This window comes from Cyprinus carpio, chromosome A12 (genome assembly GCF_018340385.1).
Source record: "Cyprinus carpio isolate SPL01 chromosome A12, ASM1834038v1, whole genome shotgun sequence".
In the NCBI taxonomy this organism is placed as follows: Eukaryota; Metazoa; Chordata; class Actinopteri; order Cypriniformes; family Cyprinidae; genus Cyprinus; species Cyprinus carpio.
The window spans coordinates 6,191,908-6,219,011 of NC_056583.1; the positions used below are offsets into that span (position 1 = coordinate 6,191,908).

Genomic DNA, 27,104 nt, shown 5'->3' on the forward strand with positions numbered 1-27,104 from the left:
ATATTAGAAAGTATTAGATCACAAATGAATATTGGATATTCATTAGATCACAAATTAATTTTGAGAAATAATTTACTATATTTCTTAAAATCGGTTCTGGATAGAAAGAGATAGAAAGGAAATTTTCCCACAACCTTAAAAAAAAAGAAGTAAATCATAGTTGCTCTGCAAATTTTTATTGAACAGTGAGAAGCAGGGTCAGGAATTAATTGTGGCTCAGGGCAAAAAATGACATGGAAAAACAAACTTCCTCAGATATTTAAAATGTGGGGGCAAAATGTTCAGTAGAAATTATTTCAAATAATTCAACTAAAGTAACTGACATATTAAACCTTTGTGTATTTAAAGAGGTTAGAAAAAATCAAATCAGGTGCTCCCTATCTAAAAATATATAAAACAGAAAAATATTACAAACCAGCTGTTATGCTGTAAAGATCGTATTTACAAATTGAATGCACATGAACAGCACAATGTCATAATTAGTGGGAAACCCAGAACTCAGAAAAGTCCAGAGTTGGGACAGTGTCAGTGAGATAATAGAGGAAGCATCTGTATCTATTTTAAATATGTTTAAATGAATGAAATTATCATTATTTTCATTCACAATAAAAGTATCTAAGTTGCACAAAGAATACAACAGTATTGCATAATTACAATAGAATATATTGGTCACACTTTAGTCTGAGGATCAATTCTCACTATTAACTAACTATTAACCATGACTTTTGCCTCATTAAACTCCTAATTTGTGGTTTTAACCAATTAATGGTTATTAAGGTAGTTAAATTTAGGTATGCGGTATGATTAAGGGATCTAAAATGTGGTCATACAGAATAAGGCATTTTTTAAGTACTAAAAAACAGCCAATATGCTAGTAATATGAATAAGCAATTGGTTAATAATGAGAATTGGTCCCTTAAATAAAGTATTACCATTGATTCAGTATAAAGCACCTTCATGAATTGAATAAAACACACACACAGCTATTTTTTATTCATCATTTTGTAGAAGTAGAGTTTAATAAATGCAGATTTTTTTACTTGCCTCTGACCAAAGTGACTTTCCAACTCATAAATGCTGTACAAACTTCCCAGCAGGATTTAAATGCATCCTAAATTCCTCCATCTATTTAGTTATCGGACTTTGTGTCATAGTTAATGCCTTAGTTTGGGCTGCTTATTTGACAGACCTCATTATCAGACACAACCATGCATAAGTGTGTATAATAATACAGGCTTAGAGTCCTGTACATAGCCAATGTCATGGCTTTAGGTCAGTCAGTTCTCATAAAAGCCTGTTGTATAGATCAAGCCTACTTCCTGTCTTTAGTCATTGACCTATGGTTAATTCATCATAATTTTCTGTACAGGCTTTGAGTTCAGTCGGCATGTGGTGTGAAAATGGATCCACCTCTGACTCTCTCCCATTGGATTATTCATAATTTTTTTTTCTGAAAAGAGGATGGTCCTAAGGACAAAAACACTCTGTATATTCAACAGTCTGAAAACGTCGATACGAAATAATTGTGCCTTCATGATGAACACATTTATTGTGATGCAATTGATTTTCTTTAAGCGTGGCCACTGCTGCATCTGTCTGGTTCACACTGACATGGTTTTTTCCACGTGAGGGTTCATTTGTCAATGTTCTGGGTCGAGTCAAAAGAGGACGAACCCATCAGGGATAGATTTCATTTTGTTTATACAGAAAGGGCATGTGGATTATGTACCATATGAAGCTCGGCCTGTAACAGATTGCCCTGGCGGGTAACTTCGCGTGAACGGACAAAATGCAGCACTTACATGGTAAGAGAGAGTTTATTATATAACATACCGTACAGTGCAGTGTCTCTCAGTTAAGGTCAGATATGGAGACCCCAACAGTGACGTAGGAGGAGCTTCCACACGTGATGACAGTGTTTCTTTAAACATGTTTGGAAAATTTACAGCAAGAAACCTGCAGAAACTTTGATACAATGACCAAAAATGCATCATCTGCTAGTCATTCCAATAATGGACACAAAAATTGGTGAATGAAAAGCAACAAAAACTTTCATTTTGGAAAAGATTTCCAGCGGGATTATGCTGATTAAGAGCAAGACTACACAAGGATTTTTAATCGCATCAGGATGGGAAATTTGCAAAAAAAAAAGCTTATTTTTGCCTGAACTCACAAACCAGAGTCTTTTAAAGGTTTAATATCTGTTATATTGTGATTTTTATTTATTTATTTATTTTTTTTGGATGGATGTTCTTATGAAGCTACTTCATATTTTGGATACCAGGAATTTGCGTTACAGGATTTGCTTTCATGAGTGGATGATGTTATTGTTCTGTTATTTTTCGACGTGAAGGTAACCTGTTAAATAACACCATATGGGACAAACAGCAACTACTCAGATTACAAAGCAGTACAGATTTTCTTTCATAAAGAGGAACAGTCTGTATTTATGTGTCCACAGGTCATATTTAATTTTTTTTTCTCCTAGACAGCAATGATATCAAAAGGAGAGCAAACAGGTCTCCTGTTTCTTAGATGTTTTTCTGGTGTAAGAAAAAGACCCCAGTAATCTCATGAGAAGGTCAAAATAATGTATCAAAATATGCTCATATTTGAAAAGATACCAAAAACTGAGAACAAAAGTCAGGGAATGGATGTTTCATCATATAATCTGAGCCATTATCTACATTAATGTTATTCTGTACTACAACAATTGACCCGTATGTCTACTGTATGTTACTAGTACTGGATTAACATCTGAGACGAATCTGATATTTAAATGAAACAACTGTGAACTCCTGATCTAATTTGTTTTAACCCTGCTTCGTTCTTAAATTTTGTTTTATATAAGATTTATGTAGTAAAACAAAGTGTAATATTGGTGACATTGTCTATTCTTTTTTATGCACATTTGAAAATGCCTAATTTTTATTTAGTTATTAAATTCAATATAATTTATATAAAACATAAACATTATTTTAAAAATGATTACTGTAAATTTATATTTATATAAGTTGTATTTTTAAATGAAACTTGAATCTGTAATATACTTTGAATTTTGGAAATTGTCATCCATTAAAGCACTGCTAGGAATTCTAATCCATTTTATTTTTCTTTTATCATAAAGACCTGAAGTCCAGTTTGTGGAACTCTACCACCAACTCTGAGCGGATGAAAGCTTTAAACCGATTCCCATCATTCAATTTAAACCTGCGTCGACCCAGACGATCCAGTCACTCCACAGCAGCCTGCAACATCGAGCTTGTTGCTCCAAGGGTGAAGGAGCGCACACAGAACGTGACAGAGAAGGTCACGCAGGTAAGATACATTGTTGGTCTTGCTTTAACATCTTAAATGTACATCTGTTGGCAGATTACACTCGAGAGTTTACATTGTGGTTAATGTAACCACAAATGGTATAAAAAATATCAATATAACCACAAATAATTGCAAATGTTTACTTATTTTTACTATTCCTTTATATTTACTATTTATTTATTCTGTGTGTGTGTGTGTGTGTGTGTGTGTGTGTGTGTGTGTGTGTGTGTGTGTGTGTGTGTGTGTGTGTGTGTGTGTGTATACACTTCGAACTACTGTTCTGCCATACAAAACATTCAGGTCCTCTCAAATCCAGAAAGTTGTAAAAAATCATACTGAAAACTTTAAAGTTGATATCTGAATAATCACGGCAGTTGTCACATGGAAACAACAATGTGACTAAAAACCATTCACGGAAAGATCGTTAGGACAGAGACATGAACCCTCAGTGCAATTGCAGAAATCCATAACCCCTGTGGCCTCTGGTCCAAAACTGTGGAGTATTATTGTGTAGCTGAAAATAAACGGTATACACTCCACGTGTTTTTTTTAATGGTTATTTAGGGAAACTTTAATGTGTCAGTCTACCCAAATCTGAGCACCTTCCCCTAATTTTCCAAAAAGAATGCACCTCATCACATTCCTAAGTGGTCAGTTGACTATTAGCCTCTCTTTTTGAGGTTAAGCTGCTATTATAGTTTGGGGAACTTTATCCGGTAATAATATGCACATGCATAGATTGTAGTAAGTATGCACTTTATGCAATTTTTATTGCATGCAATTAAGTATGCAATTTTTTCAGTTGTACTTGAACAGTTTTGGAGTAAATATCGGTCCAGATCTTGAATTAGCTTTGTTTGGATGTTCTTTTAGTTTAGCTTGGAGCAAAAGCATCTGACGTACTGCCTGTGAATTAAATTAGTGAGAAATTCTTGCTACAACCAATCTTCTTCTCTTTCAATGCAAAGGTACTGTCTCTAGGTGCCGATGTTTTGCCTGAGTACAAGATCCAGGCTCTGGACGTCCACAAGTGGATCATGTTGCACTACAGTCCTTTCAAAGCCATGTGGGACTGGATCATTCTTCTGCTAGTGCTCTACACAGCCGTCTTCACTCCGTACTCGGCTGCTTTCTTCCTCAATGAGCTGGAGGAGGAGAAGAAACACATCTGTGGTTACACCTGTAACCCTTTAAATGTAGTAGACGTGATAGTGGACGTTCTGTTTATCATAGACATCATTATTACCTTCAGGACGACATACGTGAATCATAATGATGAGGTGGTGACCCATCCCAAGCTCATCGCTATCCACTATATCAAAGGCTGGTTTCTCATCGACATGGTGGCCGCAATTCCATTTGATCTGCTCATCTTCATGTCTGGATTAAATGAGGTATAATGAACAACTGCCCCTTCTTTACACTGATATTTAGACATACAGAGCTAATCACTGCTAACAGGGAATGTACTCAGAGTGTTATGGCAAGGTACTCTCAAAGTGATGATATAGAATAGTCTTTAACAATGTTCTTAAAATTTTAGCACAAAAACATTATTTATACAGGTAGCCTATAATGAACTTTTATTGAATGTGTGTTCCATTCGTGGTAGCCATAATACAGTCCAGGGATATGTTTTGTTTTTCTTTTTAAGAAGCATTTTGTAGTATTTATCTAGACAACAGCAATTATTGTTTTTTTTTATAAACATCATTTTACAAAACAAGTGCCATTTTTGTGCCTTTTCTACATTTGTGCAAAATACCGCTTGAATAGATGATGCCAACTTTTAATCTAAAGACATTAACTTGTAATTTGCTATTTTAGCACATTTTGGTGAAATAATAGTTATCATTTGTTTTAATTTTATCTCTCTATATATATTCACACTCTCTCTCTCTATTTTTTAGTTGACAATGCAACTAAATTTGGAATGTGATTTATTTAGGCAAATTTATGTTGTTACTCATTTTAAATTAAGGAACTATTGCAATAATAATAATTTTAAAAGAAATTACATTATAATATAGAAGCCTGTTCAGCATAAAAAAAGGATTTAATAATAATAATAATACTTTTATTCATTTTATTTTATCAATTTAGTAATTGTGACTTTTTATCTGACAAATCATTTTTTTCTTGCAACTCAGATTTTACATTTCGCAATTTTGAGTTTATATCTTGCAGTTTAGACTTTTTTCTCAGAATTCAGAGTTTACATCTCGCAATTCCGTTTTTTCATCTGCCCCAGAGTAAAAATTAAAAATGTAATTGCATTTTTCTATCTCACAATTGTGAGTTAACATCTCGCAGTTCTGACTTTTTCTTAGAATTGTGAATTTATATCATGAGAATTTCGAGAGAAAACGTCTGGATTGTGAGAAACTCAGAATTGCGAGAAAAAAGTCAGAGCTTTGAGAGAAGTTGCAAATATCTATTTTTTTTTTTAACCCCATGATGAAAAGAAGCTTCCAAATCATAATGACATCATCAAGGACAAATTAATATGTCGTCATTGTCGTTGTCTTCTTTTTTTAAGTATCATCATATATAAGTTTGTTCAACTTTATCCGCATACATGCAGTATACTTGTGGCAATGTACTATATACAGTAGTATATCTCAATTGCTTGTATTGTTGGAAAATCTGCTACATTCAACTATAAGGCATAAAGATATTATAAATATCAACATCATGATGTTCTGTAAAGCTGCTCTAAAACAATGTGTATTGTGAAAAGTGCTTTAAAAATTAAATTATATCTAAATTCCAGCATGTATTAAAATGTATTAATTTTGCTTAATGCAATTTACAATTTAACACATTATTTGTCTAATACAGTGTTTATCCATTTAAAAATTGACCATATCAGACTGAAACTTGTTTGCTATTCTTTCTTTGTCCTCCCATCATCCAATTTGCAGACGACGGCCACTCTCATTGGTCTGCTGAAGACAGCCCGTCTATTGCGCTTGGTCCGGGTGGCCAGAAAATTAGATCGATACTCTGAGTATGGAGCTGCAGTCCTCTTCTTGCTAATGTGCACCTTCATGCTGATTGCTCATTGGTTGGCCTGCATCTGGTATGCCATTGGTCATGTGGAGAGGCCCTACATGAAGACAGGTTGGCTGGATAACCTGGCTGATCAACTGGGGAAACATTACAACGACAGTGATGCCAGCTCAGGACCCTCTATTCAGGATAAATACATCACTGCGCTCTATTTCACCTTCAGTAGTCTGACCAGCGTGGGCTTTGGGAATGTCTCTCCAAACACCAACTCGGAGAAGATTTTCTCCATTTGTGTCATGCTCATTGGATGTAAGTAACTGCATAAAGCTTGTTTTCTTAAGTTTAAGGCTAAAAATACATATTTTTTTAGAAAAATGTAAGCACGAAGATCTACTAACCCTACTGTTATAGTTTTTATTTTTTGAATCAGTTTTTTATTTTTATATTTTCCATTTTAAATTTAGTTGAAATTTTAAGTAATTTTGTCGTGTGTAATTTTTAGTAGTTTTTTTTTTTTTTTTTTTACAAATATCTCTGTATAGTTTTATTTATTTATTTATTTTCACTTTTATTTGTAGTATCCCTCTTTGTATTTTATAGCACATCATAAACTAAATGAAAATAAGGATCACACTTTAGTTTAGTAACCAGTTCTCACTATTAACTAACTATTAACTATGCCTATTAATAATTAGTAAGGTAGTTGTTAAGTTTAGGTATGGGGTAGGATTATCGATCTAAAATATGGTCATGCAGAATGATGTATGCACTATAAGTACTAAGTGCATGCACTTATAGTGCATTAGCATGCACTATAAGTACTAATAAAAAGCCAATATGCTAGTAATATAAATGCATATAAGCAACTGGTTAATAGTGAGAATCGGACCTTAAAATAAAGTGCTACCAAAATAAGAAATGTTACTTTGGCTAAGTTTATATATATATATATATATATATATATATATATATAAAATCTAATTTATGTTTATTACAATTACCTTTATATATATATATATATATATATATATAAAATTTTAGTTTTAGTTTCGGTTGTAGTTTAAATTAATTATATTAACCCTCCTCTTACCTTCATGTCAAAAAATGGTGCTGTTGACTAAATATTCTCCTGTTGACTTTGTCTTAGCTCTCATGTATGCCAGCATTTTTGGGAATGTCTCAGCAATAATTCAGAGGCTTTATTCGGGAACAACACGCTATCACACCCAGATGTTGCGGGTTAAAGAGTTCATCCGCTTCCATCAGATACCTGGAGAACTGAGGCAGAGACTGGAGGAATATTTCCAACATGCCTGGTCCTACACCAATGGCATTAATATGAATGCAGTGAGTCACACACTGAGCCAGAATGAGTAACTCAAATATCATTCCTGTCTATACTATAGATTAATCTGTATAAAAGAAACCCAACCGTGCCTCTTATTTTCTAATTATAGGTCCTGAAAGGTTTTCCTGAGTGTTTGCAAGCTGATATTTGCCTGCATCTGAATCGTAGTCTGCTGCAGAATTGTAAGGTGTTTCATGGGGCAAGTAAAGCGTGCCTGCGAGCTCTCGCCACACGCTTTAAAACCACCCACTCCCCACCTGGAGACACCCTCTATCACCATGGTGACGTGATCAAAGCCCTCCACTTCATCTCCCGAGGTTCCATTCAAGTGTCACAACATAACATTGTGCTGGCCATCCTGGGTGAGATTTAAATGAATCCTGAGCAAACAGCTGCCTGATCCACAGATGTTTTAAGTGTTTTTTTAGACTGATTGTCTTTTATAAGGCCTAATAAAAATGACTTCCTATTTCACGTACAGGTAAGAATGATGTCTTTGGCGAGCCTATAAATCTGTATGCTGATCATGGTCACAGTAACGCTGATGTTACTGCACTTACCTACTGTGACCTTCACCGTATCCAAAGAGACGACCTTCTAGAGGTGCTGGACACATACCCTGCATTCGGCGAGAGCTTTTGGAGGAACCTAGAAATCACCTTTAACCTACGAGACGTGTGTGAACCTCACATCCTAAACCCATTTCTACATATCCCTCACTGATTCTTGAATACTGAGATACAATAGAATATGACTGAAGGCATAAACCTTTATGTATCAAGGAATTGGTTTATCAATTGTTCATTTGAATTAAGTCATGGTAAATATGTTCGGAGGTGCAACTTCCCACCTCTCAGAAAATTAAATATATATTGTAAACACTGACTGAATACAGGAGAATACAGGATGTTTTCAAAGCAGCTGTCAGCTTGTTGGTAGCCACTAATAGGACCAACTTATGATAATTTCTTTACTTTTTGTAAGATGGACTATATGCAATGATTATGATGGAAAAATAAGCATTATATATATATATATATATATATATATATATATATATATATACACACACACACACACACATTTAATGTACACACTAAATGCATTTAGATGAAGACCATTCAAGTGTTCATGTCAGATCACTTGGGTGCTTATACAGTATTTATGAGAATATTAGCATAAAGGGATGCTCAAAAGCTTTTAGGCCCTGTGACCCAAATGGCATGCTTGCGATCTTGTGGACTTACAATGGCCACTGAGTGTGCATTTCTGTTAAGTCCATGAGACCGTAGGGTGTCCCATTCATCATTTTAGCTTTCAGAAGTGTGCTCACGAGTGCACTGAGATGAGCTCTGCAGCAGACTTCTACCGGACAGTCAAAGTGGCATTACGTCATGAAAGTGTGGACTAAGAGGAAGACCGCGAGGGTTTAGGGTGCGATTCGGGACAGGGCCTTAGAGATATCTAAAGGTGCACTCTGTAGTTTGTTGTTTATATGCTGTTCTTGTCTTGGACTTTATACTGACATCTATTGGTGTGGATACAGCATTACAAAAATGTAAAATGGGATTCCAGAAGCCAAACCATAGAGTGCTGCAAGGATGTCATACTTTTGGTTAAATGCCTGAAAATCCCTCTATTTTCAAAACTAATGGAACATGTTTTGTCACATATAATGCATTCTAGACACCATAACAAATGTCAGCTTGTGTAATTAACAGAAATTAGGCATAACCTAAAAGATTGAGACAAATGCTACAGTAATCTTTGTTTTAACTGATATGTAATCAGACGGAACAGATGATGCCCAGTGAAAATTTGGACTGTGGATACCATGTGAATGACATACGACACCGCCAAAACTCACTAGACAGGCGCAACAGACCAGGTGAGTGGAACACTCACAAATATAAACACAACTGAGATCTACTGAGACTTAGTTGTGTCCAGAAGTTCACATTTTTGCACATTTTAAAGTAAAAAGCCTTAATAAAACTAAACCATATTTCAGAATAATTAAATTCACAGTTTGCCATGATTCACATATACCCTTGTTTTTCTTGAGCCAGAGTTTTGACTAAATTCACAGAGAACATGTCAAAGACATATGTTTCCCTGTTAAAAAAAACAGCATATGCTGGTTAGATATGTTTTGATGCTGGGATGCTGGTTTAAGCACCAGCATAAACCAGCAAAGGACCAACATAAACCAGCTTCCCAGCATCAAAACATACCTAACCAGCATATGCTGTTTTTTCAGCAGGGTTATCACCTAATTCAGGCCAGTGCAGTCAATTAAATTCTACGAATTGCTCTTGTCTTGCTATTCAAGACGGAATGGACCAGAATGACTCGTACCCATCTCGGATGTGTTCGGCTCTGGGTCGCAATCATTCTTCAGCCGCTCACATGCACTGGGAGGAGCTGTGTAGCTGTGGAAGGTCTACATTGCAGTCCAGCGAAAATCTCAGCAAGTCTCCCATCAGCCACTGTGAGCTGTACACTTTGGATGCAGATCATCTGGACTACCCTTCTCCTGTTGTGAGACTAATACCAACTTGTGGTGCCTCTGGGGTCAGCAGAGAGCCCAGCATGGATACGGGGCACTTGGGTGGTAAGGTGCACAACATAATTTTTTGGTTACATTTTTGTCTGGGACTTTATCTCGATGTTTGTTGGTTGCAGCATTACAAAAAAATGTAACATTTCAGTCCTGAAGCCAAACCATAGTGTGCGGCATGATGTATTGCTGTAGGCCAAAACCTAGAAACATGTTAGCATTTTAGCACTACCAAATCCATCAGTATATATTTTTTTAAATTAGTTTTTGGTTAAATGCCTGAAATGAGGTCAGTGGTCAACACAAGCTCAAGAAATATTTATGTTTTATTCTTTGACATAAAATACATCATACCATGAGATTTTTTAAACTTTTACTTTTCTTGAAAAAATGTGGTTGCTAGCATGTGGCCAAATGGGACTTATGCGTTTACAGTGTTATTTTAAGCTATTCTAACTCGTACTTTCAACGAAAATGCTCTTTTTTTAAAAATAACATCTGAAAGAGTTGTTGGAAGTGTTAGTGTTGATATCATGTGACCATTGTGTAGTTCGTTTATAGTCTATGCTTTAGCTTTTTACCTCTGGTGATTGTATTTAGGCTTCAAACTTCAAAAACGTCCATGAAGAAGAATCACTAACTTTTGTCGGTCACAGAGCTTATTTTATACAATATTCCAAAATCCAATGGGAAATCCTATTGGGTTTTTATTGAGGGAACCAGGCTGATGCTAACTTCCAGGTTGACCTACAAAAACACATCATTCCTGCACCACTATATTGGAGAACTGGGTAATTTTAGGCTGTTTGCAACCACTGTTTCAGTGAAAACATTGTCACTTGAATTGTTGGATTATTATTATTCAATGTCTCCTCCTAACATTAGCTCCCCCTCCATCTGGATTGTACCATTACTGGCCTGATCACCAGGCAGCTCATTTCGCTGAACAGACTGAACAGTGCTCCCTATCTGTCCGGACCTCATTCTCACCACTGCTCTTTGAGCATCAACCCAGTGAACTTGAGTCCAGACTGGAGCTCCTGCAGAGCCAACTCAGCAGGTAGGTGGTGCATCTTAAAAAAAGATTCTGTTGCCATTTATTGCCCAGAATAAGTGCTCTCTGTTACATTGACACTTACAGTGACCAGGGCCTGTCACTTGATTATATTGGATGAAGGGATGATAATGGATGAAGGTGTCTAGTAAATCACTACTTACATGCTGCAGTTTTCTGCTCCCTTTCTCCCAGGCTGGAGACCAGAATGACAACAGACATCAATGTGATCCTTCAGCTTCTCCAGCGACAGATTGCTCCGGTGCCCCCAGCGTATAGCACCGTATTACCTGACAGCCACACTCCTGACCCTGCTATACTGTACGGAAGCAGTGCACCAGTACTTCACATCATGTACCCGATCCCAAACATTCAGCTGGACAGTAGAAACACTGCCATTCAGGTAAAAATGCTGTCCAGTAAAACTGGTTTTCAATGACAGACAAAAAGAAGTGTGTTTAATTATACTGAGTGTGTACTTTTAGTGCTCTTCATATCTTAAAAAAATATTTTTATATACTCTATTTGCAGATAATATTAATGAAATAAAAGGCCACTTAAGTGTACTTAAATAGAATTAAATTTTATAATTGTTTCTTAACTCATTTTTAAATAGTGCACTTTGTAATAATGACACATTATTACAATTTAATTCATTACAGTTAATTATTACAATTAAAAGTTTACTTTTAATTATATTTAAATAATTGTTTTATTAATCGTTTATCATGTTTAAAAGAAGAACAGTTATTTTTGGTGTGTCGACTAACATACTAAAGCACAAGTTATCATTTCATCATATTGTTTATCATAACTTAATTACAAATGTGTAATTACAAATATTTTTAAGTACATGACATACAAGTTTCAATAGATGAAACATTAAAGTGTTGGACTGATTGCCATGGACAATATTATATTTTAGTTTACAGTAAATGATTGTCAGTAGACTTTAACCATATTTTAAAGATAATAGAATAATTATAAAATTACATATTATGAAGTTACCTACGTAAGTTGGTCAAGTACGTACTATTAAAGGGTTAGTTCACCCAAAAATGAAAATTAGGCTGCGTTTTACTCACCTCCAAGGCATCCTACTGTAGTTGTATATGACTTTCTTCTTTCAGACGAATCCAGTCGGAGTTATATTAAAAACTGTCTTGGATCTTTCAAGCTGTTTCATTGCACTCAACGGGTGTTGCATTCCTTCAGTCCAAAAGACGTAAAAAAAAAAAAAAGAGTCTCACATGGCTCCGGGGGGTGAACAAAGGCCTCCTGTAGCGAATTGATGCATTTTTGTAAGAAAAATATCCATATTCAAAACGTAATAATCACTTTAATCTAGCTTGGGCTCACTGTTGTAAACTAAGCAATTCTGGGAGCATGATGTATGGGGTCAGCGTTGCGCATGCGCCAGTGAGTCTCGTGAAAACTAACGTTTGTTTACAGGATCAAAAGAAGCAAAGATTTCTTACTTTAGCAAAGAAAACCAGTCTCCTCTTAGCTTATATTGAAATCCTCTGACATTCTTCTTTACAAATCCTCGTTTTGTACTTCTAATTAGTGAGCGTTGTTTTGTTTTGATCTCTCCGCTGCGTTTCTTTGTGCGTCACTTCTGAGCGGCGCATGCGCAAAGCTGACCTCATACCAGAGTATGTGAGTGGAGCGGAGCGCGGAGTGGAGTGCGGAGTGGAGTGGTGTGATTTTGACTGGAGGGAGGAGCGGATTTTTTAAAAGTCGGAGCGTTGTGGTTTTAATTTTTTGCAAGAATTCACGTTAAACATATTTAGCTATAGCTTGATACAGATGGATCTCTCTAATCAGAAGGTTATAATGACGGCAAAAGCCGAGCGGGAAGTTATAGGCTAGTTCTCTAGGAATTTGTCTGTTCCTTTTACTGAATATTTTCAGGTTAAAGCATGATTTAAACAGGTACAGCACATTCACAGGCAATTGCTTTTGCAATAATGCATTCAAGCAAATGTAATCTTACAGTGCTACTTCATCTGTATCTGATTTTGAATGAGCAGAAATCTGTAAGAAATGCATCGACCTGTAGATAAAATAACTGACGAAAATGTACTGTTATTTTCATCACAAACAAAATTAGCACAGCAGAAAGCAGGCAACCATGTTATTAGTTTGGCATGTTGTAGGAAAAAAAGTTTGCACACAATAGCCTAAGCCACTTTGAATCTCTCCTGTTTCAACAGGGAGATTTTTTATTTTTTATTTTAATATAGGCTACAGTATGAACAAAACATTTCAAACATATTGAAATACTTTAACCATGGAGCGAAGGCGCTCACATACTCTGCCTCATATGTAATTCCCCCAGAACTGCTTAGTTTACAACAGTGAGAGCAAGCTAGATTAAAGTGATTATTACGTTTTCAATATGAATATTTTTCTTCAAGAAAACTAATTGATTCGGTACAGGAGGCCTTTGTGACACACTTTTTTTTATGGAAGGGCGCTTTTTCTTTCATGTCTTTTGGACTGAAGGAATGCAACACCCGTTGAGTGCAATGAAACAGATTGAAAGATCAAAGACAATTTTCAATATAACTCCGACTGGATTTGTCTGAAAGAAGAAAGTCATACACACCTAGGATGCCTCAGGGGTGAGTAAAACGCAGCCTAATTTTCATTTTTTGGTGAACTAACCCTTTAAGTTCAACCAATTGTATTTAATGTAAATTTAAACTATAATACATTTTAATTTAATTGTAAATAGCATGCAATTAAGTGACAGAAAATATTACTGTATATTAAATTTACACTTAAGTGTATATAAAAGTATGTTCAACTGTACTTCTTTTAAACAAGGTTTGATTGCTACCAGAACTTTAGTCATTCCAAAACCATCTTGATACTAAATACTAACCTCTAGCTGAGCAGTATCCACACTAAACTTATGACAATAAAAATGTCTGTGTGGAGCTTTTTTTTACTAGAATGATTAATAAACCAAATTAACTATCTTTAACTCTGTGTTTCCAGAGTTCAGCCCAGCCAGATTCCATATTCAAGTCAAATTCCCAGGGTTCTCTGTCCAGTGGTGTTCACATGGGAGCTGCATCAGATGACTGTGTACCCAATAAACTGGAAACTTCACCTCCAGTGCATCAGCCCATACGGATAGATGCACCACGCCTCTGTGCATCCCTCCGCTTTCCCTCATTGCCCGGCAACCTTGACTCTTCATCACACCTGGAAGAAATTCCAAAATACACGTCTGACCCTGCCTTACCAGTCAACTAAAACCACAACACACCATCAATCGGCTAATCATAGCAGAACAATGAGAACACATGATCAAAACACAATCGATAAATAAATACCCTACTGATGCTAAGAATACCAAGCAATCTGACCATCTTGGTAAACTGTTGCAGTCCATAATTTAGGACAGGCCTAAACTAGCACTAAAGCAGCCTAGAACAGCATAAAATCTCAAGCGGGGTTTTTTTTTTACGGTTAAACAAACTTTTAAATACAAACACTAGAGGACAAAATCCTACAAAAGCTGCAACTTAAGCATGTCAAACCATCAAAAGATGAATGTGAGTGACCATCAATGACATGTTCTACATGCAGTGAGACTCAGGAAACAGGCACAATACAGGAGCTGATATACTTTTGTAATGATACAGCAAACCTAACCAAAGAATGCCTCTGAAGGTCTGGAATATTGTCTGTTTACTATAATTAAAACAATGTTCAATCCATTGTGTGTAGTCAAGACTTGTGTCTTTGCAGAAAGTGATTTAAGATAAATATTCACAGGAATAAAAATATGCATTTAGAATAGGTGTTTTGATATTTGAGGATCTCAAAGGAAATACTGCTTTGAATTACTGAAAAAGCTACTCTTAAAATGAAGAGTGGAATGAGAATTTTGGATGCTGTTTTAAAAGATCTATCAGATTTAGCAGTTCAACAGAAAATATTATTAATAATAATAATAATAATAAAATAAATACAAATCTGATAAAAAGTTTGTTGTCAAACTTTGATGTTGGCTTAAAAAAGCCTAATCTTAAAAGGTTTGAAGGTTTTAAGTTCTGTGTTGATGCTAAAATGTTGCTATGCAGATGATACTTATTAGAGTGTTCTGAGTGGTTGCTAAGGTGTTTCTATGCAGTTGCATGTAATACCTCTAATTTTACCTGCAGAACTATTTTTTTAAACTTACGCTTTTATCTTCAAAAATATTTTTACATGAATATGATTTCACTAAAGTGTGTCTGCTGGACACTGACCTCTCAATGGCACTGTCTCCATGAGATCACAAGTTTGTCTTTGATTTCATTTCTTTTTATTATCTCATAACAGACTTTTGTTTTGTAGAATAACATAAAGAGCAGGTGAGGAGATTGTTCACCCCAATTTTAGGCATCAAAATGTACCTCTTTACCAGAAATTGATAGAATTTGATTTAAAATATGCCAGTTGGCAAAGCCTAGTTATCAAGAAGTACTGTTTAAAATATCTCTCAAAAGATTTTTGCACACTGGTACCATTAGAGTTCTCAAACTCACAGTGCATCAAGATTATTGTGTACAGTATATTTACAATTTGTTGGCTCACAAGAAAAATAGCATTATTACATCAAAAAGTCTACAATTAGCATTCAACCACTAGCTGAGATCGGACAATATGCATATAAAAAAGTACAACATTCAATATTAAACATTCAACGTGTATATTTTTGTTAAAATCATGGCATTAATAGATTATAAAGTTCCTTCAATGTGCTTGCATAGACCTTGGATCCTGAAATTATTTTAGTTGGCATCAGTGCTGATTTATGGCATTATAAATGGAGCTGAAACTAAAACTTAGAAGCTACTATTGGTGCTTAATTCCATTGTCAAAAGCTGTGGCTTGCAGTTAATGAATGTTTTTACATCTAAAAAGAAAATATGGAAATTAGTTTTCTTTTACATCTGGGGAAAAGTAATAAAGTAAACATGCAAGTATAGAATCACATAACAAAAGAAGGCAACTAAATAGACATGTCAAAGGGGAAGTGTGTTATGTCTGTATCATTAGTGCCATCAAATGCAATTGCTAAAACAAGATGGAAAGCCAGCACCCCACTGCTCAGGATGTTCGAACAGACTGCTACTGTATGATTTTTTTTTTTAAATCAATTTTACTAAATTTTCAAACTGAACCAATAGCCTAGACGCCAAAAAAAAAACATGCAGACTGTGTTGGCTATGCAGAGACAAGGAAGAAATTCAACAAACAGTTTTTCCCCATCCCTTATTGTGAAAAACAATCTCGTCATTGTTTGAGCTGACGTGGAAACACACTGGAGTGCCACTAGCACACATAATATCACTCTCTCACTCCAGCAACTCCATTCACTCACAGTTCATCATCTGTGACTACTGCTTCACATACTCCCAAAGCTGAATTTCTTATTCAGCAAAATCAACAAGTAACTGCTAAACCTTGACAGATTTTCAAACATCTGGAATTTAAGATGTGGTTTAGTGAAAATAACTGCATAATTTATGAACTGGCATTAAAAAATGCGTATTGACATGGCAAGGACAAAACATTCACGTCTTTCCTCAAAGAAGTGACATATTAACTGGACGCTTGAGTTGGGTAGTTAACAAAAGGCGCACGTTGTAACTTGGAACAATGGAGGCATTGAAGGGGTGTTCGTCCAGCCGGAGGCCACAGCTGCTAATATATGGAAATCAGACCACATTCTTAAACATGAATTATTTACTCCACAACACTGTGTTTAGTGTTAGCCGTCTTTCTGTGTACATGTGAGGCAAATTTAAATGAGCAGAAGGTGTCGAGCCTAAAAGAAGTTCTTATAAAATAATAACAATAGACATTACGAACATGAATGATTGCATCTGGGTTTAAACATTGATTTCAACCTCTTATTACAAATAAACCAGTTGGTCTGGTCGTAAGGCCCATTCACATCAATTAATGCCACATTATATTCATCACTGCAAAGAAGAAAGTTTGTTAGGTAACTAAAACGTACAATAAAAAAAATACAGGGAGATATTTAAACATATTTACCTCAAGATATATCCAGGTCATATTTCAACCCAAAATCAAAAGGACCAAAAATAAAACAAATTTTTGTCTAAAGAAAATTAATTCTACCAGTACCAGTAAGACGTTTTGCATTGTGACATGTATTTTCATTATAATTTATAATTTATTTTAAATTACATTATATATATATATATATATATATATATATATATATATATATATATATATATATATATATTAAGCAAACATCTTAAAATAAGCATGAGTATTATGCACAATATTTAAAATCAGGGTGCAATATGACCTGGACACCCTTCGCTCTACATACACCTGTACAACTGTCACCCAGCCCATAATGAAGATAGTCATTGCTGTGAAAAAAATAGTCTCATCAAAAAAAAAAAAAAAAAAAACACCCAAACAGATGTAAAAACCTGGATATGTCACAGATGAGAAATGTTGATGAATTTTCAGAGCCAGTTGCATCGCTGAACACACAATGCCCGCTTCATACGGCAATAATGTCAGTCTTTCACTGGCACTGTAGCTGCTCACCCAGGGCCGTTACACACAGAACAGAGCAGCTTGGATTGTGTCCGGCTCTCACGCAGCGCTCTGGAAAGCAGTGTGTACAGTCCTGGTTTGGAATTGAATTGAATCTCCAGAAAATGATATGTTTTTATGAGATGACCAAAAAGCAAAAATCTAAATACAAATCCTTAGTGTCCTACAAAGACATTATCCAGTGTTAACAACATTCACGCAGTCTTGAAAACATACCATGTATTTGTCAGATGCAAAAAGGCTGAATTTTTGGCAAAGACGAGAAATGCATCCACCTTCAAATTCCAACTCCAGTACAGAATGCTACATACATTTGTATGGTAATTTAGCAGAAAGCCATGATAACCCATTCCCATTGAGAATGTCCTTCACAAAATATGTCTTTTACACACTCGCTCGCTCATGCACCTCACTTCACCGCTCACGCTTACACTCCTCTCAGGTATACTCCATCTGACCACTCCATGTCTCTGCTAAGCCCAGGTACTCTGGGTTTTCTGCTGTGGGGGTCATGTAGCCATTGGGCTGCCTGTGAGTCGTACCTCCGTTTATGGACGCTCTGGCGACTGCCTGAGCTTTAGCTGCAATATCATGATAGTAGGGGTTATCAAAGGCGGGTGAAATGGGTGAGATGCCGTGCACTGGCACCAGGTACTCTGGGTTCTCCACACTGTTCCCTGTATAAAGACCGTTAAGGAATCTCCTCTCTCTCGCTTTGCGTGGAAGTGTGCTGGGACGGTCAGATGACACGTGCTGGTTCACATACTCTGCAATCAAAGAGAATTTTTAAAGATACGGTGTTGAAATGATGGCATTAAAAGTGTTGAAGTAAATCTTAAATAGCAACTTTTACCTCTGTAATGTAATGTATTTACTAGGGAAACAGGACATTCATCAACAACAATGTGGAGTGAGACTTAATTGAAATAATTGTTTAGCTAATATTGTTGGAAGGCACAATATATTGGTACAGTGTCAGTGAATGGCCGATAAGTGTTTTATTTTTTCATTTATTTAGAAAAATATATACAATATATAAATTATAATATAATATAACATAGAATTCTGACATTTGACATCATTGGTTATTGGCCATTTAGATTTAAAATTTTCATGAATTTCAGTGAATTTTAATATGTAAATACTATTATAATGTATTTGTCTTTATATTATTTCATCAAAACTTGATCTGTTTTGAAATCATCATCAGTTCCTTTTATTTTGCAAAATACATTTTGAACCAGAAATAGATCACATTATGGAAGTAAAATGGATTGCCTTTACTGCAAATGATGCATTTCACTCACCAGGTTGTGTGTGTGCTCCACGTGGCAGTGTGTGTGAAAGGAAACTGACAGGACCATCAGTCTCCAGCTCTCCATCAGTGACGTTGGGAATGGTGGGGTCTTTAGAATAGCGACAAGGACTGGATGGAGGGCCGTTGTCCTCTATGTAACCATCCACAAACACAGAGTCTGATTGGCCTCCGGCTGAGCGGTGTGATATGCTCCGTACCAGAGATGGGTATTGTGTACCAGGCCACATGCCATTGGCTGATGCCCTCACAGGAAGAGATTGGTATGGACTTTGCCCCAGCGTGCTGAGGGAAGAGTACAAATCCCTCCCGTTTGGCATACCATCCACCTCTAAGCCTTGATCTGTACTCTGGAGAAGGAAAACAAAAAATAGTTACATGATTGTTAAAATAGGACAAGCGTTAGGGGATGTTCACGTCACATCTTTTGTGTGCTCAAGTTCGTTATTTCAAATGTTATTTTCAATTGTAGAAACTCTTCTACTGTCAGGATTTTTTTTCCAAGTCAACTGCTGTCATGAGAAACTTACTGATCAAGTTAGGTATGGTTAGTTTTACTTAGATTTTATTTCTATTCACCTGAACAACATTTCTTGTTTAAGAGTTTGCATATATAAAACTTTAAACATTATACCACAGTAATACTAAAATTCATCTTAAACATACAACTGAATCCACTTTTACCTCTCCATTAAAGGGATACTCCACCCCAAAAAGAAAATTTTATTATTCACTTACCCCCATGTCGTTCCAAACCTGTAAGGTCCAGAAAAGTATGAAAAGCAATGTCAGAATAGTCCATCTGCTTTTCATACTTTCCTGGACCTTGACACTGTTATTTATTTGGCAGTCTATGGGACAGTCACAAGCCTCCCGGTTTTCATCCAAAATATCTTAAATTGTGTTCCAAAGACGAACGAAGCTTTTACAGGTTTGAAACGACATGGAGGTAAGTGATTAATGACAAAATTTTCATTTTGGGGTGGAGTATCCATTTAACATTAACCATTAATTTTAAGATCCCTGGGAAAGATATGCAGAGTTGCAGGTGCTGCACACAGCTGGAAACAGCATAAGCTTTGGCAATGTTTCACTTATAAATAATTAATTATGATCTATTATTATTCTATTAATCATCTCTGACCCGGTGAGAGTGGTGTCTGCTAGGTCCGTTGGCTCTCATTTCTCCTTGTGTGTTGAAGATGCCACCGGGCTGGGGCACCAGGTATTCTTCTGCATCCAGTAACTCCTTCACATTCCCTCCCTCTTCTGCCAGCAGCGTGCGGAAGAACTCACTGTCAACAGGACTTGAAAGACTCTTCTGATCATCATTCTGAAAAAAGCAGGAAAAAACTGAAAAACACCACAATGGCTGCCCACTGCTCCGGGTATGTGTTCACGGTGTGTGTGTGTTCACTGCTGTGTGTGTGCACTTTGGATGGGTTAAATCCAATGATTTCTAAATATGGGTCACCATACTTGGCTGTATGTCACGTCAATGAATATTCAATCATTATAATTATATACAGATAATATATAATTGCTTTTCAATGTTCTCGTTAGTTGTAGCCCTCTATTATTCCTATTGTTCATAAAGGCAAAATATAAAAAAATGCACTCACCAAAATGACTACATAACGTGCGGGATCACGTGCCATGAGGCTGAACTCCTCCACCAGCTCCTTAAATCGTGGTCGACTATCAGGATCAATCATCCAACCTGGCATAGGGTCATATGGTCATATTCAATACAAATTAAACCCTATGTACAGCTTCTGTGTGTCAATTAACAAAGAAACTAATTTTGACTGCAAAAATCACTATGCAGAAGTTATGATATCGAGACAATCAACAGCAATGTCCTGAAAGTGCCACAGTATTTACACTTTTAGGGGAATTTACACAGTTTGACATAGAGAAGTAAAAGAAAAACTTACATTTAACAGTACAAGAACATTTGAAACACAATTCTGAATCAAATATACGTACAAATGTCTATCTATAATCCTTATTATCATTATAAGTTAACACTAACATTTGACCATGATCATGTATACATCCTCGGTACAGTTGAATGGCTGGGGGAGTCTATCTCCCCCCTCCAGTAAGTCTGGAATTTCCCGCGCTGGTATCTGGTCATATGGCTTCATGCCAAAAGTCATCAACTCCCACACAGTCACCCCTAAGATGGAAAGAACCAAGCCTGAATGGTTATTTTAAACCAGAGGTTTATCAATTACAGCAAAGCAAACCCAAGTGGATACAGACCGTAGCTCCATACGTCACTTTGGTGAGTAAACTTCCGGTGTAATATGGATTCGAGTGCCATCCATTTGATCGGCACCTATTCAACACATACACATAATCACATAATTATTTATTTAAATGGGGAGTCATCTCATTTATCACCAGTAAAATATGGAGTGCCACAAAGATCTGTCCTAGGTCCTCTGCTATTTTCAATATACATGTTGCCCCGCTGTAATATTATTAGAAAATACGGGAATAGTTTCCACTGTTATGCTGATGATACTCAACAAGACCAGATGAAACTTCTAAATTATCTAAGCTAACAGTGCGTTAAAAATGTAAAAGTTTCTCCTATTAATATGTACATAAACTGACAGTCACCACTGATAAGCTACTACTAAATATTGTAGAAAATAAATTTTCTGTAAAGTTGCTTTGCAACGATTTGTATCGTAAAAAGCACTTTACAAATAAACTTTAATTGAATTGAATAATCATATTCTCAATAAATACGGGATAGCAGATTTAACAACACTGTTTTCAAATTCACTTTCAGCAGCTGAACCAAAGCAACATGTAAAACACACACCTTTCCCCCATCAGCATGGTACTCCTTCTCATCTATGTCCAGCAGTCTGGCAAGTCCAAAGTCTGTGATCTTCACATGGTTCGGGTTTTTGACCAAAACATTCCTAGCTGCAAGGTCTCTGTGAACCAGCCTGACCTCTTCAAGGTAACTCATTCCCTGCGAACACAAAGAAACAGATATGAGAACATGAGCACAAGTAGCTTGGCAATAGAATACAATTGTCATGTAGCTGAGAAAACTATGCCATCACAGTCCAACTTGTTCTGCCAGTTTTATATTGAAACCAAAAATACTTTTAAAATTCTCATAATAAAATGAAAAATCTCAATATAACACAGTATTTTGTGCCATTGCTTTGGCAAAGAATCTGTTAATCCAACTAAAACTGTGATATGGCTTAGTGAGTTTATAAAATTGCAAAAGGCTGTCATTTAAATAAGTATCGTGTGCTACGTGTTTTCAGTGTCTTGGTTCATAGTAAAGCAAACTTAATGTCTACATGTGTGAACATACCACAAGTCTGCCGCCATCAGCGCTGCAGACATTCTGTAGATGTCTTACCTTAGCAATCTGTACACACCAGTTGAGAAGGTACTGAGAGCCGATACGGTCCTGGTTCTCTCTGACGTAGTCCAACAAGCACCCGTACGGCATGAGCTGAGTAACCAGCTGAACTGTTGATGTCAGACAGATACCCAGCAAACGGCAAACATATGGGCTCGCTACACCCGCCATCACATATGCCTCCTGTGTATGGATGCACAAATACAGAAAAAGTCACACAAAAAATATTATTATCAGGAAGAAGAGTCTTCTTAGGACCAGATTTACTAAACAGGACAAATTATAGTGGGAGTGGAAATTTCTGTGGGTGATTTACTGACAATGCGCAAATTAAAAACACAGACGCAGCTAGATAATTTCCAACACAATCTATCAAGAGCAGTGCAAATTAGCATCTGCTTTAAGACATACTTTTTTGGAGCGCTAAATAATGGCGCAAATACTAGTAATTTAAAGAGCGCAAACGTTAGTAAACATGTTGCGTTATTCATTTTAATACTCTCATCCCATAAATTTTGCATTTGAAAGGGAAACTCCTACAAATGCATATTCACTAAGGTCAGGCACAAAAATAACTGTGTCCACACCTTTTCAGCACTAATTCTTCACTGCACGTCTTTAGTAAATCCTTACTATTTTAACGCCAAAAGACAGTTTGTGCTGGCGTAAGCTGTTAGTAAATCTGGCCCTTAATCTTTATAACACAGATGAAAAAGTTTTTAAAAGGGAAATTAATAATACAGTAAAATATGGGAATGTAAGGAACACACTCACATCCAGGATTTCTTTGTTGGCTTTGGGTGAGGTGTTCTCACGCAAAACTTTGATGGCCACTGGGATCTTGATGTTCTCCCCATCTGGAGCCCAGATACCCTGGTAAGATGAGAGAAACTCTGCATGAATGGGGTTAAACTTCATTAAGAATGATAATTTAGAGCAAGGTTTCCCAAACAGGGCAGCACAAAAGGAGCTGCAGAGGGTTTGTTAAATTGATGAGAAGCTAATAATTCATTATATCAAAGGAAAAATTCAATTTAAATTTAGCTTAGTGTGATTATCATCAAACCAAAGGAAACAATTGAATGAATATAATTAATAATTAAAAATGTACAGTCTGATGTACTGCATGTTTCAGAGTAAAGCACGGTAATTAAAAGTGAAAAGCAAGAAGCTTATAATCCAGTGGTTTTAGCATCTCGGAGAGGCTCGGCTCACTGTAAATAATAATTACAAAATATTCATTTTTTATTTTAAAGTACTTTAAAGTAGTAATTTTAAACAGTAATATATTTCTTGTGTTCATTTTTATAATTAGAGTTTTATTATTAATCATAATAATAATGTGGAGTACTCGAATTTAATTGAGGAATGGTGACAGCCCTATGTATATATATATTGCATTCTTTGCTTGGGTGACTGGACAAAAAATGTGTTTATAAGCAAAGATGGCAGTATACTGGCCACATATTTCCGGTGCTATTTGTGCCAGCTGAACAACTAATACTGAGATGATGAGGAATGGTAACATAGCTGACCTTATAGACCGTGCCGAAGGCTCCAGAACCCAGCACTCTGAGTTTCTTCAGCTCTGTCTCCTTGAGAATACGCATCTGAGCCTGGTTCGGCACCGCTCCACTCGGGGTCAGGGGCTCCACCAGTTCAGGAAAAAAATAAGATACCTTAAGTCTACGGTACTAAACTAAAACAGTCAAGTCAAACAGACGGCATAAACAGAAGAAATAACCAACCGATATTCACTACATTTAATAGGGCCAGGAACACTACAAAGTTTGGCAGACCGTTCCACATTTTACTCTCATTGTTAGTTATTAGACTCCAGGCTTTTATCAATTCATAGGGATTTTGGAAGAGATAAAAGGTAAGCAGCATAATTATGCTGCCTTCGAAGATGCCTTATTTGGCCATTTCCATCTTTTCCCATAATGCACTGTGATAATCTCAGTGAACATAGCCACCAAATATGCCAGATGAAAAGAGAAAAATGTAAATGATTTTTTCACAAACTTAAAATCGCAGGGGGGCTTCAAGTAAATATTTTGTAAAGTGTAAATAACAAATAATTTAATAATAACTGATTTAGTACTAAAACAATCAGGAAATTCTAATTAAAACTCTAAATGTTATAAAGTTATAACATTTATGTTATAAATGTTAAAAAACGCTATGTTTACGCTTATTAGCAGGGCTCGAATTGAGGGGGGATGGCATCACCCGGTGGAAAAAAAATGACAAAAAGCATCCCCCCTAACCATCCCCTTTAGATTAATAATGTTGTGTATTATGTAAAATTTATTGTGTAAATTAAATGTTAAAATTCTCTACTTATGATAATTCACGAACTAAATAATGGTGATTGACCAATCAGAATAAGATACTGTAACAAGCTGCGCACAGCTGAAGCAAGTTTCCGTCATTTTTTGTGCAAAATGGATCAAGCGCAACTTTTGAAGTTCTTTAAAAAGAAGACAACAGAAGGTATGATTTTTCTTTCATTAGAATTTAAAGACATTCCCCGACATAATGTCATTGTGCCGTATGTGTGACTGTGAGGGACTGAGAGATGATAGGACAGCTGACGAGTGTCACCAACTTTGCAAAAAAACGCGAATGAGTCCAGAATCATTCACTGAGCGATGAAGCCCATTTATGTTTTTACATTCATTGCACAAGCAATTGCGGCGTTTCATTCCTTGAATGAATCTGTTTTTGAATGAATCATGTGAGCTAGTGATTCAACGGTCCATTCACTTGTTTCAGCCATTTTGAATGAATCTTTGATTTGAATGATTCAATAAATCATTTATTAAAAACAGGGATTTGCTGCCACCTACTGGCGGTTTTATTGTCATCTTTATTTATCCATGACCATCCTAAACCAGACAAGGTGCTAGCACAGAAACACATTCATCAAAATATTGTTTAATTATCAGTATTATCAGTTTTAATAAGGCTATTTTTTTAATTAAAAATCTTTTTAGACAAATTTTGTAATTGTGTAAAATTAGCTACGGGACAACCCTCCAACAACCCCTCAAAAAAATAAAAAAATAAATAAAAAGAAATTGACCGTACCATCCCCCTGAAATTTATTTACAATTCGACCACTGCTTATTTGGGGACTGAGAGATCAGAGGATGCAAAGATCTGACCTCATGCTCCTGTAGAATTCTCCTCATGGTTTCTTTCCTTTTGTGTTGTTTCTGTCGTCGCAGGTAAAACACCAGCAGTGCCAGCAAAATGATGAAAAGAAGCACTCCACCAACTGTGACTGCGACTGTTGTCCCAGGCCTGCAGGGTTTTGCAACACACAATTAGATTTAAGCAAGACTGTGCAGTCTATAGATAAAGCTATACTGTAGATGTGATTACTAACTAGAATTTTACATTTTCTAAATTTGAATGGTGTTTGCCTGTGCAAAACTCATCACAACAAGGCTAAAATGTTTTGGGTGGTAGGATTTCTATATTGTTTTTAGGGCTGTGGGTGATTGCCAAGTCTAAGAAACCACCCCAAATGTCATGAAACCCTAAAATCATGTGTAAACATGACCTATTCTATTCAGGTCTCTAAATATTTTTCAGGTCCCTCGTTCAAAGACAATACATTTTTTCTGCCTTGTTTTATTGTCCACCAGAAGAAAAGCATAATTTCAGTCATAAGAAAAGTAGTCCACCTCTCCTCAAAAAGTCACATGATTAGAGGAACTCAGTTAACTCTTTACGCAGTAAAAGTTATGCAGATTTATACTTGAGATTAGAGGTTTGTTCAAACTGCGAGCAGAATTAAAAGTAATGTAGACACTAATAATGCATGTAAGTATTATACACACACATCTGATAAAGTCTTACCCAGTTTTCTTTTGGATGGGGCACCCCCTATCATCCAATGGACACCTGATGGTATACACAAAACAGAAAATTAATTCCAAATCTTAAATTGTTGCACAAGAGCTGATATAAAAAGGTGGGATCACTGTCCATGGGCTCAGCGAGGGACTCACGAGACAGTGCAGTTGGTCTCGCAGGGCAGACAGTGTCCTGTAGCGTTGAAGTACTTCCACACAGTGTGCTGTTCCTCCTTTACCCCACTGGGACAGCGATCGACACACACATCTCCATCTTGAAAGTGCAGACACTCCGTACAGTGTTCTGGACCCTGCACAAGAAACATAATTTAAACCTTAATATAAAATGCTAAGATGTATAAAAAAAAAATATTCATGGCAAAGTAAATCCTAAAGAAAAATTTTAATTCTAATTCATCATTTTCCCAACCACATGTCATTCTACCTGTATGACTTTTTCCCATGAAACACAACGTTATTTTTACGACATCTTACGAGTAATTAATGAATATATTTTTATTTGTAATCAATAACTTTGTATTATTTTGTGTTATATATGTGTGTGTATGTGTGTGTTTCTATCTGGTAAAAAATGTCCCCACAAGGATAGTAATACCAG

At 36.1% G+C, this 27,104-nt stretch overlaps 2 protein-coding genes across 3 annotated transcripts in view; one reads left to right on the forward strand and one right to left on the reverse strand.

Moving 5' to 3' along the window:
- The first annotated feature begins 64 nt into the window (after positions 1-64).
- Positions 65-15,004, forward strand: LOC109098448 (potassium voltage-gated channel subfamily H member 6-like). Of its 2 annotated transcripts, none has more exons than XM_042767312.1 (12): positions 65-2,353; positions 3,128-3,318; positions 4,287-4,712; positions 6,243-6,639; positions 7,478-7,677; positions 7,788-8,040; positions 8,160-8,353; positions 9,470-9,566; positions 10,011-10,292; positions 11,124-11,298; positions 11,488-11,695; positions 14,299-15,004. In XM_042767312.1, exons 2-12 carry the CDS (start codon positions 3,172-3,174, stop codon positions 14,557-14,559), a joined length of 2,640 nt encoding a protein of 879 aa, XP_042623246.1. In that variant the 5' UTR covers positions 65-2,353; positions 3,128-3,171; the 3' UTR covers positions 14,560-15,004. The 2 variants fall into 2 exon arrangements, with proteins under 2 accessions (XP_042623246.1, XP_018967581.2); XM_019112036.2 differs by having other exon boundaries at positions 65-1,805.
- A 3,157-nt stretch (positions 15,005-18,161) lies between these two features.
- LOC109066314 (receptor tyrosine-protein kinase erbB-2-like) overlaps positions 18,162-27,104 on the reverse strand; it is a 39,022-nt gene continuing 30,079 nt past the window's right edge. Inside the window, exons 15-27 of the mRNA XM_042767314.1 lie at positions 26,642-26,796; positions 26,490-26,534; positions 25,790-25,928; positions 24,155-24,277; positions 23,394-23,492; positions 22,617-22,802; positions 22,056-22,211; positions 21,485-21,560; positions 21,252-21,398; positions 20,839-20,936; positions 20,361-20,549; positions 19,209-19,566; positions 18,162-18,668 (exon numbers count right to left, since the gene is read on the reverse strand). Coding sequence (XP_042623248.1) covers positions 18,340-18,668; positions 19,209-19,566; positions 20,361-20,549; positions 20,839-20,936; positions 21,252-21,398; positions 21,485-21,560; positions 22,056-22,211; positions 22,617-22,802; positions 23,394-23,492; positions 24,155-24,277; positions 25,790-25,928; positions 26,490-26,534; positions 26,642-26,796 — 2,100 coding nt within the window. The 3' untranslated portion in view covers positions 18,162-18,339. The remainder of the gene's footprint in view (positions 18,669-19,208; positions 19,567-20,360; positions 20,550-20,838; positions 20,937-21,251; positions 21,399-21,484; positions 21,561-22,055; positions 22,212-22,616; positions 22,803-23,393; positions 23,493-24,154; positions 24,278-25,789; positions 25,929-26,489; positions 26,535-26,641; positions 26,797-27,104) is intronic.